The 9,634-nt window shown below is 47.9% G+C and overlaps 1 protein-coding gene across 1 annotated transcript in view; it reads left to right on the forward strand.

Moving 5' to 3' along the window:
- CDYL2 (chromodomain Y like 2) overlaps window positions 1-9,634 on the forward strand; it is a 125,257-nt gene that overhangs the window by 74,092 nt on the left and 41,531 nt on the right. The window contains exon 2 of the mRNA XM_081806329.1: window positions 1,449-2,037. Within this exon, the coding sequence (XP_081662455.1) occupies window positions 1,449-2,037 (589 nt within the window). The remainder of the gene's footprint in view (window positions 1-1,448; window positions 2,038-9,634) is intronic.

Here is a 9,634-nt window from a genome sequence, read left to right on the forward strand (position 1 = left end):
TATTAAGTGCAAAGCAGTGAAAATCATTTAATTATTTTGCATAGCCTCTGTTGTACTTCAGCCATTGGGAGGCAATCTCACTTTTCAACGTTTTTTTACTTTTTATTGTGGAAATTTTTAAACATAAATATTCAGACATGTACACGTAAACAGTCATATAATGAACCCTCATGCACTTGGTACCCATCTTGAAAAATGATCAACTATACCTGTATTCACTTCTCCCTTCTGACCTGGTTTTTCTGTTCATGAGTTTCAAGGGTATATTCCTCACTCATTAATTTCACTTGGCCAGAATTCCATTATGTTGACATTGAAATGTAATGAACTTTTGAACGTAGTTGTTTCACTTTTTCATTAAAATTTAGCTCTTTGGGTGTAGAGTATTGGGAATTTTCTGTCTTTTTTTTTTTAATTTAAAGAATTTCACATCTAAGGCAAAGTTGAAATAATAATAAATGAACCCTCATGTATTCTTCCCCTCAACGGACCAGTTATTAGCATCAGGACTGGCTTTTTTCTAAGTGTGTTCTTCCATGAGAATCCTTGAAGACAGGGCAGATTTTCGTACCTTTGAAGGTACATAGACAGTAGCACATGGCTTTAGACCCAGACAGATAGAGGTTCAGGTCTCACCTCTTAGCCCTGCATTGTAGGCTGGGGGAGCTTACTGTGGGAGGGGGCAGGGAGGGATATTGGGCTTTGTCAATTCAAATCAGTGTGGGTCAGTATGGAAGATTTTTGTAGCTTGTGATTAAGGAAATAAGTTGGAGGTGAGAGTGGTCAAATCCCAGCTCTGCCCTTACCAGCTTGGGACTTGGTTGAGTGACCTGATCTCCCTCATTTCCTCAGTATAGACCGGGGGTAGAAAGAATACCTATTGCACTGGGTTATCGTCAGGGAAAATGCAATGGGACCATCCATGCCTGGCATTTAGTACCTGGCCAATGAGTGTGACTAAGCATTTGTATTATTATAAATAAGGATACATTTAGCATAGTGCCTACCATGTAAGTGCTCCATAAATGTTACTTACCATAAGTAAGGGTGAAAAAGTCACACCAAATTGGTCTTTATATGTCTGATTTTACTTTGGTGCAATGAAAAGAATAAAGACCTTTAGTGAAAGTTCGCACTGTGATTTCAAGCAAGAGTAAGCCTTGGATGGACAGGCAGATGCCACCAGCCAGGCATTGCATCACATGGTTGTCATAGGGGACGGCCGAGGCCTCTGGTTCCATTCAGTGGTGTCCTAAAATAAACTAGCCTTCTTGGACACTCCTGGAAGTGTCAGCTTCCGGTGTTGAATGGCTCGCCCCAGGGCTGGGCAGGTGCTTCTGTCCTGGGTGTGGGCTTTGTGCTATTGTTGCCTGGGACTGATTTCTTTCCTCTCTCCTTTTTTTTTTTTTTCTCTCTCTCTTTTCTGGCTCTCTCATCTTGTGTCCCAGGTCGAAAGGATTGTAGACAAGAGGAAGAACAAGAAAGGGAAATGGGAGTACCTTATCCGATGGAAAGGCTACGGAAGCACGGAGGACACGTGGGAGCCAGAGCACCATCTGTTGCACTGTGAGGAGTTTATCGACGAATTCAACGGGCTGCACATGTCCAAGGACAAAAGGATCAAGTCAGGGAAGCAGGCCAGCGCCTCCAAGCTCCTGCGTGACGGCCGAGGCCCATCGGTTGAGAAACTCTCCCACAGACCTTCAGAATCTGGAAAGAGCAAAGGGACTTCCCATAAAAGGAAGCGAATCAACCCTTCCCTGTCCAAGCCAAAAAAAGGCTATTCAGCCAAGCCCCCTGCGGGAGGTGACAGGGCCGCCAAGACGGTGTCTTACAGGACTACCCCCAGCGGTTTGCAGATAATGCCTCTGAAAAAGGCTCAGAACGGGATGGAGAATGGGGATGCCGGCTCCGAGAAGGACGAGAGGCACTTTGGAAACGGGTCCCACCAGCCTGGCTTGGATTTGAATGATGTAGGAGAACAAGAACTGGCCGAATGTGGTGTCAACCATGGGGCATTGGCAGAGAACGGGCTCGGTACGTGGCTTGTCTTTCCCTCCTGTGTCTGGGGCTTTTCATGCAGCCTAGGAAGCTACATAAGACCCCCACCCCCACCCCAACAACCTTGACTCTTAGCTAGGTAGTAATTCTCCTTCTGTCTCTCTCACCGAGGGCCGTGTGGCCTTGGTCATAGGCCCACACTGGTTAGAGACACCTGTGCATGGGGGGAGGCCAAGCCACTGGTGCTCCAGCCAAGGCCTGTAATTGGGCTGAAAATTTCTGACTACTTGAACATACCCAGGGCCATGGTAACCACTCTCGAGCCTCTGTTGTGAAGGCAGCTCCCAAGTCCTCACCCGCTGGGACCCGAGACTCATGTCCCCAGAGGGCCACTGTCTCTCTGGGGTCGCATGCACTTCCCAGGGAAGAGCATGCTTTCAATCTCATTGAGCCTTCCACAGTGTAGCCCAGAAAGGTGGGGTCTGCCCCTCTTCTCAGACCCAGTTTGGACTGAAATTCTCCAAACCCGTCCTTAAGCTGGAGCCTCTCACGCCTCATCTGTTGCTGGCCTGGGGGATCTGGCCCCATGTCTGTAGAGGTCCTGGATGCTGCCCCAACCATATCCTCTGCTAATTCGTTGGGTTTGCACCTTCTTCTTCCACCCTGGAAGCAACCCAGCAAAGGTTACAGAATTCCTCCGTTTTACCAGGTGCCTACAGGCAAAGTTAAGGAAAGAGGAGGCAATGACGCAGGTAATTAAAGCTCCCAAACCTGACATATCCTTAATAGTGAAATTACTCCTTGACTAAGCCTTAGCGGCCCGGATCTTCCAGGTTAGCCATCTGTACGCGTTCCCTCCCCTCGCTCATTTCTCAGACACCTGTGTGTCTAGGTGGTGGCATTCTTCTCTTTAGCTGCCAGAACCTAAGCCTCGGGATGAGCGTGGACAACCCGGGCCCAACAGGGAAGGGACATCTGATGCCCTGGATGGAACCTGAGTGTATGTGGGCGTAGGGGTATGGGACGCAGGTGGGACGGGCTCAGAACTCCCAGGAGGGGGCAAGTGCACAGGAGAGCGATGGTGACTTCAGAGTGCAAAGTGCTCAGGGCATGCCTCGCTGCAGAGAGCTGGGGCGTCTTTAGGGAATCTTGCCAGGGAATCTGAGCGATCTGCTTTGAGGTTCCTCTTTCTCCAGAGAGAGGAATTTCACCCAAACAAGATTTATTTAGCAGTGTCTGCCCCAGATTGACTCACGTTTCCGTCTGGGGATCCCTGATGCTGACATGACTCTGCCTGCTAACATACGTAAAAACTGTTTGTTTTAAAAATTCATCTCTCGGGGAGGAGTGGGCTTGTGTCAATGAGGCCTGGCATAAACATCCATGTTTGACGTTCCCCTGACAGCTGCCTACGGGAGAGGGATTCCCTGTCTCGGGGAGGACGGCTGGTGAGGGGAACTTCTGAGGTTTCTTGGGTGTGGATGCAAGGAACCTGCGCATGATGCCCCGCACCCTGGCTGGTAGCAGTCCTCTGCCCGGCTCAAAATGTGGCTGCCCCAAGAGTGTGAGGAGCCACCAGCCTGCAGGGTGAAGCAGAGAAGCCAGGCTTGTAGAGCAGTCTAGATGGAGGTGCACCTCTCATTCCACATGACTTTCCAAAGTGGGGCAGAGCTCCTTGCCATCTGCTCTCCATTTTGGGCCTCGTCGATGCCCTCTGGTTCATGATCTGCCGATGGGGCACGGTACCCCGCAACCAGGGTGGGAGGGTGAGGATGAGCCTGCTGGGATCCGAGGTGGCCTTGTTAAATCCCATTCTTAACTCCAGAATGCTTCTCTAGACCTTTCTTGTCTCTGGTCTCTTATTGGCCTCATTTTTCTCGCCGATGTTGAATGCTCTCTACTTGGGCATGTACCTGGACAGAGAGGAGGAAGCTACCTACTTCTATTTTGTTCTGTTTTGGGCATTCTCAAAGGGCTCTTTGGCTTAATTACATTCCATGGTATTGGTGTCCTTGAGATTCCCCTGTAAGGTTAAAGCTGCCGTTCTCATGTTTTATGTGTCTAAGATTACCTGGCACCTTGTTAAAAATGACGGTCCCATAGAGTCTGACTTATTAAGTCTGGGGTGGAGCCCAGAAGATGGGTTTTTAGCAAGCACCCCAGGTGACTCTAATGCATTTTGAAACGTGCTCTGTGGCAAAATGGGGGTGGCAATTAAGGCTCACATCAGATGTCAATTTAAGTCAATTCAATGCTTTTTTTTTTTTTTTTTTAGCACTTCCTAAGGGTTAGTCACCACACTAGGTGCTTGGAGCAATAAAAAGATAGGTAAGGACTTCTCCCAGTAAGATGAGAGTGGATGGCTCCAGGTCAGTGTTGAGAGGTTCCTGAGAGGTTCAGTGGAAGAAGTAACATGTATATTACATACATGGTATAGCTTTGCCATGCCCACATTCACATCCTCTGTGGTCACTGCGCTGATAAATTCTCCAAGCACTGTCAGCCTTTAACATTCTAGTTAGAACTAGCTTAGTATCTTAGGTCTTAGGATAGCTGGGGAAAAGAAAAGACTGGGAATCCTTAACCAAAGAGAGAAGGTGGTTCGGGGTTCTTAGATAAGACTCAAGACAGAGGAGTTTTGTGGTTCCAGAACGTGCCAGCAAGGGGTCAGAGGTGTAGTCAAGTAAAACATGGCTCCACTTATGTTTTCAACCAGAGAAAAGTCTCGATGAAGCCAGTGTCCATGCCCATGTGGAAACTTGACTGTTGTCTTCCTCCCCATTTCCCTCACTCCACCTTTCCCCACCTCCACCAAAGGATCTGGTGCCTAGCGGCACAAGGTGATCCAGTCGGATTTGCAGCACAGAGAAGGGATTATCCTTGGCTCCCAGAAGGGGCTGGGGAGATCCTGGCTTCGCCTTCCCAGCATTTGTTTTGGGGGTGGGCTGTTGCTTTTTATATGATTTTAACTTCTCGTTGGTGAATTAAGGTTCTGCATACAGAAAAGCAACTTATGTAACACGTTACTCATTTACTGCTGACTTCCCTGATCTGTGCTGTGGGAACAAATGCTAAATTGGGGCTCTGGCGGGTGGTGTTTTGGTTTCAGCCTGCATTTTCCCCAGCGATGTTTGTGAAATGTGTGCAGCGACTGAGTACTGCTCTCGATTCTGACTCCTCTGGTAATGACAAATGGCTCTGTGGTCTGGAACCATCTGCCTCAGTATCTCTTGGGGAGCTTGTTAAAAATGGGCTCCACCCCAATCCAATGAATCTGGATCTCAGGGGCAGGGTGTGGGTTATGCATTTTAAATGCTGAATTTTAACTATACAGTCATTGCAGAGGAAGTATTTGGTTTCTCAGCAGTGGTTCATGGATCCATTTGCTGGTAGAGCCAAAGTTACATGTTAGATGTTAAGCTTATGGAAGTGGGAATGTGATTTGGTCCTCCAAAGGTTTAAAACTTGACATCACTTCTTGCTGATGCACTTTTCCACCAGGCATCTCTCTCTCTCTTACACTCTCTCTCCCTCTCTATTTTTCTCTAAAATAGACCGGTTTCATCCGTACAGAAAAGCTGTTGAGTTGGCTGGCTTCTCTCCTGGCCTGGTCCAGGAGAACTGGCTAGCTTACTCTTGTCTGATATGGGCCAAAGCATCAGTACTTTTTAGATTCGGATGAGCCTCTAACCTGTGGAAACATCCCTAACTGCGAGCTAGCATTCCACCCTGAGCGCGAGCACAACCCATAGGTGCCCAGCGTTCTCCCGAATGTCCATGAAGCCAGTGAGCTTCCAGTGTTGATGCCAAGCCTGTGGCCCTACGTTCGCTTTTCTTGGAATTCTGAGAATCCTTTTCCTTGCGTCCCGATAACTTGCCTGTTGTGCGGGGACTGCAGCTCAGATGCTGCTTGATTCAGTATTTTCAGAATGGTTCCTATCATTGAATGAGTCACCGCACACAAACAGGCAACATTTGCCATTTCTGTCCATTGATCTTTTAAAATGATCTCAGCTTTCACTTCTATAATGTTTGTTTATCTCTTCCCACTCCTTTGCCTGCATGATTATCATTTTGCCCTTCACTGATCATCGGGGAGTAAGCATGTTTTAAAAGCACCTCAGGACTCAGGAGGATCGTGGGTAGTGTCCTGTGGTTTTTAAGAACTTAGGGCTCTCACACATGGAGCCGGCATCAGAATCCCCTGAAGGGTGTGTCAAAACACAAGGTTGTTATGCCAACCTACCAGGTGTCTGATTCAGTAGATGTGGAGTAGAGCCTGAGAGTCTGCATTTCTAGAAAGTTCCCAGATGCTGCCGCCGGTCCGGGGACCCCACTTGCAGATCTACTGCTCTAGACTAATGAGCACCAAGAGGGTTGAGACAAAAATGACAGATGGTGGTTGTGAATACCAGTTGGTGGTAATGGACAGAGTGGAAGCGCTTTTGCTCTGGACCTTGAGTTGGTATTCACAAGAATCCTAAGTTCAAAGTTCGTGAAATGAAAAGTTAAGTTCAAAGTTTTAGAGGATGAGAACTCCCCTACGATGAGGCCTTGGGGTTTATGAAGTACTTTTTATGATCCTCATACGGTCGTGAGAGCTAGCTTTGGTGGTTCTACCCATTTTACAGAGGAGGAAACTAAGGGTACGTGTGCCCAGGTCGGAACTAGGAGAGAAATCCAGGCAATTTGACTACGGAGCTGGCCTCTCCACCACTGCCCCTCTAGCTCGCGAGCAGTATAAGACAGTTCCTAAAACCCTGATCCCTGACAAACACATGCCCTGATTTGGGAGGGCGGGGGTGCTGATGGGGCACTTGGACTTACCCTTGTTGCTTATTACTGGAAGGATAGACTCCTAAGCCTGAGACGGTGTGACTAACTCTGTGCCATTAAGTTTGAAACCGTGGATAAGATGGTCAGTTCCCTAAAAAAATACAACTTAAGGACATGAACTCAAGGACGACCAGAAAACCTGAATAGACCCATAACTATTAAAGAAATTATTAACTCCATCATTACGAAGCTCTCATAAAAATAGCAGGAAGAAGGCACACAAGGCCCAGATGGTTTTATAGGCGAGTCTACCAAATACTTTAGAACAGATAATCCCTGTCTTATCCAAATGATTGCAGAGAAGAGAAAAAAAAGGAGACACTCCAACTCCTTTGACGAGGTGAGTGTAACCTGGATTTCCAAACCAGACAAGGAGTGGAAGAGCAAGGAAAATCATAGGTCAGTTCTACTTAAGGATATAGTGCTCACAGTCCCAGATACTTCCTCAAAATTGTGACCTCAAGAAACTTCACACTCCGTGTCCTGAACATGACCCCTGTTCATGACCTTTAGAATCGCCACTGCTTCTTGAGGTGCCCAGCCTGCCTCCGGAAGAGGCCGAGGGGAAGCTGGCTCTGAGTGTCACGGTCTGCGGCTCCCAGCCACGGAGTGAATCACATCAGCGGCTTCTTGTTAACGAAGGTATCTGTTTTCCCTGGTACAGGTCCTCTTGTGACACACTTTAGACACACGCTCCCAGGCCCACAGACTCTGACCAACCTTTCTGTGGTTCAAAAGTGGGCCGTTTTCCAAACCAGTAACAGCAACAACTGCAGCCTAGGGGGTTTGTCCGGTTTGTCTTTCAAAGTGTGGCAAGTAAGTGATGGGTGCTAATGAATGAACTTAAAAACTCTCTTACGGGGTAATGTGAAGACCTTCCAACTTGGCCGCTGCCTCGGAGCGAAAGCACCAGACGGGGATGGAAAATCTGACTGTCACCTGACCCATGGCGAGTCCAAGGGGGAAATCAACACTGTGGTCAGTTCCCCACTCCTGGATTTGATTTTTGGCATCCAGAGAATCTGATGTCAAGTTTCGGAAATCGACTCATCACTTTCCTTGTCAGCTCAGATATTCTTTTCCCCTCTCAACTACCTCAAAACAAGTCTTAGGAACTGTTCCCAAGCCGCCATTCATCAGTGGTGAACCCAAGCAAGTGGGTGAGCAGTGGAAGCGCCCTCCACCCTGTCCCCCCTGGAGGGTACAAGCAGTGAGGGGGTGCATTGTCTACAGAGGGTCTCAGAACAGAAATGAAAATCAGCCTGCCAACTTTGGTGAAAAGCTCCTCCTCCCCGTTGGGGTGGACCCCCCAGGCCCATGGCTTATCCCCACACCCCCAGCACTCGGACGAAAGGCCAGTCTTCTTTGATGATTATGATATTGGCGGTGCTGAGCTCCTTCTTTGTGTCCAGCATACCGGATAGTATTCATTCCCCTCAGCGTTTCTCTGAGTTTGCAATGGAACAACATAGCCACACAACAAGGTTTGCCATGATTGGCCTTGCCTCTAGGTGGGGAAACTGAGGCTCAGTCAAAGAGGTTGAGACACAGGGAGCCAAGGGTAGGACTTGGGGTGTGGTGCCAGGCCCAGCGATGCTAACACTCTCAGAGGTCTATGAACAGTTTTAAGAAGGAAAAAAGGCACTGCAGCGATTTAAGTTCAAACCAGCACACGTTTCCCTGTGTCCTGGGGCATGGTTCTGGTCAGCACCCCTGGGGCCTGCCTCTGAGACATCTGTAGTGGTTCCAAAGATGCTGACTTGGCGTTCCAGGAATGGCTCGTAGTGAGCGATGCCCCTGTGGGCCTCAGATTAAAAGGAACACACACCACACACACAGAACAAGAATCTGAGGCCTCGATGAGAAGGTGACATCCAAATAAAGACTGGAAATGGTGAGAACATCTTGTTTTAACTTAAAAACCCATTTGTGTCAGGCATGTGGATCTGCTTCCCCTTTGAGCTGCCCAGAGTTTTCCAGTGTCCAGACTGTCCTCTCTCTGATAAGACATTTTAAGCTGCCTCCAAAGACACCCTTTCGCCCACCCTAGTTCTTGCCAAGTCTTCGTCATGCTTTTCCAAGCTCCGTCGTTGTGATTTCAGTTTACAAATGAGTGTGGGCCTCTTCTTGTTTTCCTGCCAGGGGTGTTTCTCTCCCTGCTAGTGGCCCGAACCTCGTCTGGCCACCAACGCTCAGTGTGGTGGGTAGACCAAGGCATTCGTCTGCGTCGCCTCTGGCAAGTGGCTCAGCCTCTCTGGGCCAAGTTCCTCATTCATAAACGGCAGATACAGTCTTGTCTCATGGGACTAGGGTACAGAATAAGTGAACTCCTTCACAGAAAGCCCTAAGAATATTACCTGCCCTAGGGTAGACATTTGATAAATACTAGCTCCTGTTATTTCAAACCTCTCCCGGTTTTCTAACTGGATCTTTGTATTTTCCTACTTGCGTTTTAGAGCACTTAACAGATTGTGCGTATCACTCCTTTCTAATAGATGTTAACTCATCCAATCCTCATCGAGTGACTGTGATATACCAGGCACTACTGAGACAAATAACTCTAGTTCCTAGTACCATGGAGAGATAAGCAGATGATCTTGAAGTAGCTATAGGTAGGGATGCCTAAGCCATCTTGGGCAGAGAGTTAGAGAGGGCTTCTTTTTTTTTTTTAATTTTATTTTATTATGTTATGTTAGTCACCATACAATACATCATTCGTTTTTGATGTAGTGATCCACAATTCATTGTTTTTGTATAACATTGTTTTCGTGCCCTCCTTAATACCCATCACTGGGCT

The sequence above is a fragment of the Leptonychotes weddellii genome, chromosome 16 (genome assembly GCF_054177405.1).
Source record: "Leptonychotes weddellii isolate Sample4059 chromosome 16, ASM5417740v2, whole genome shotgun sequence".
NCBI lineage: Eukaryota > Metazoa > Chordata > Mammalia > Carnivora > Phocidae > Leptonychotes > Leptonychotes weddellii.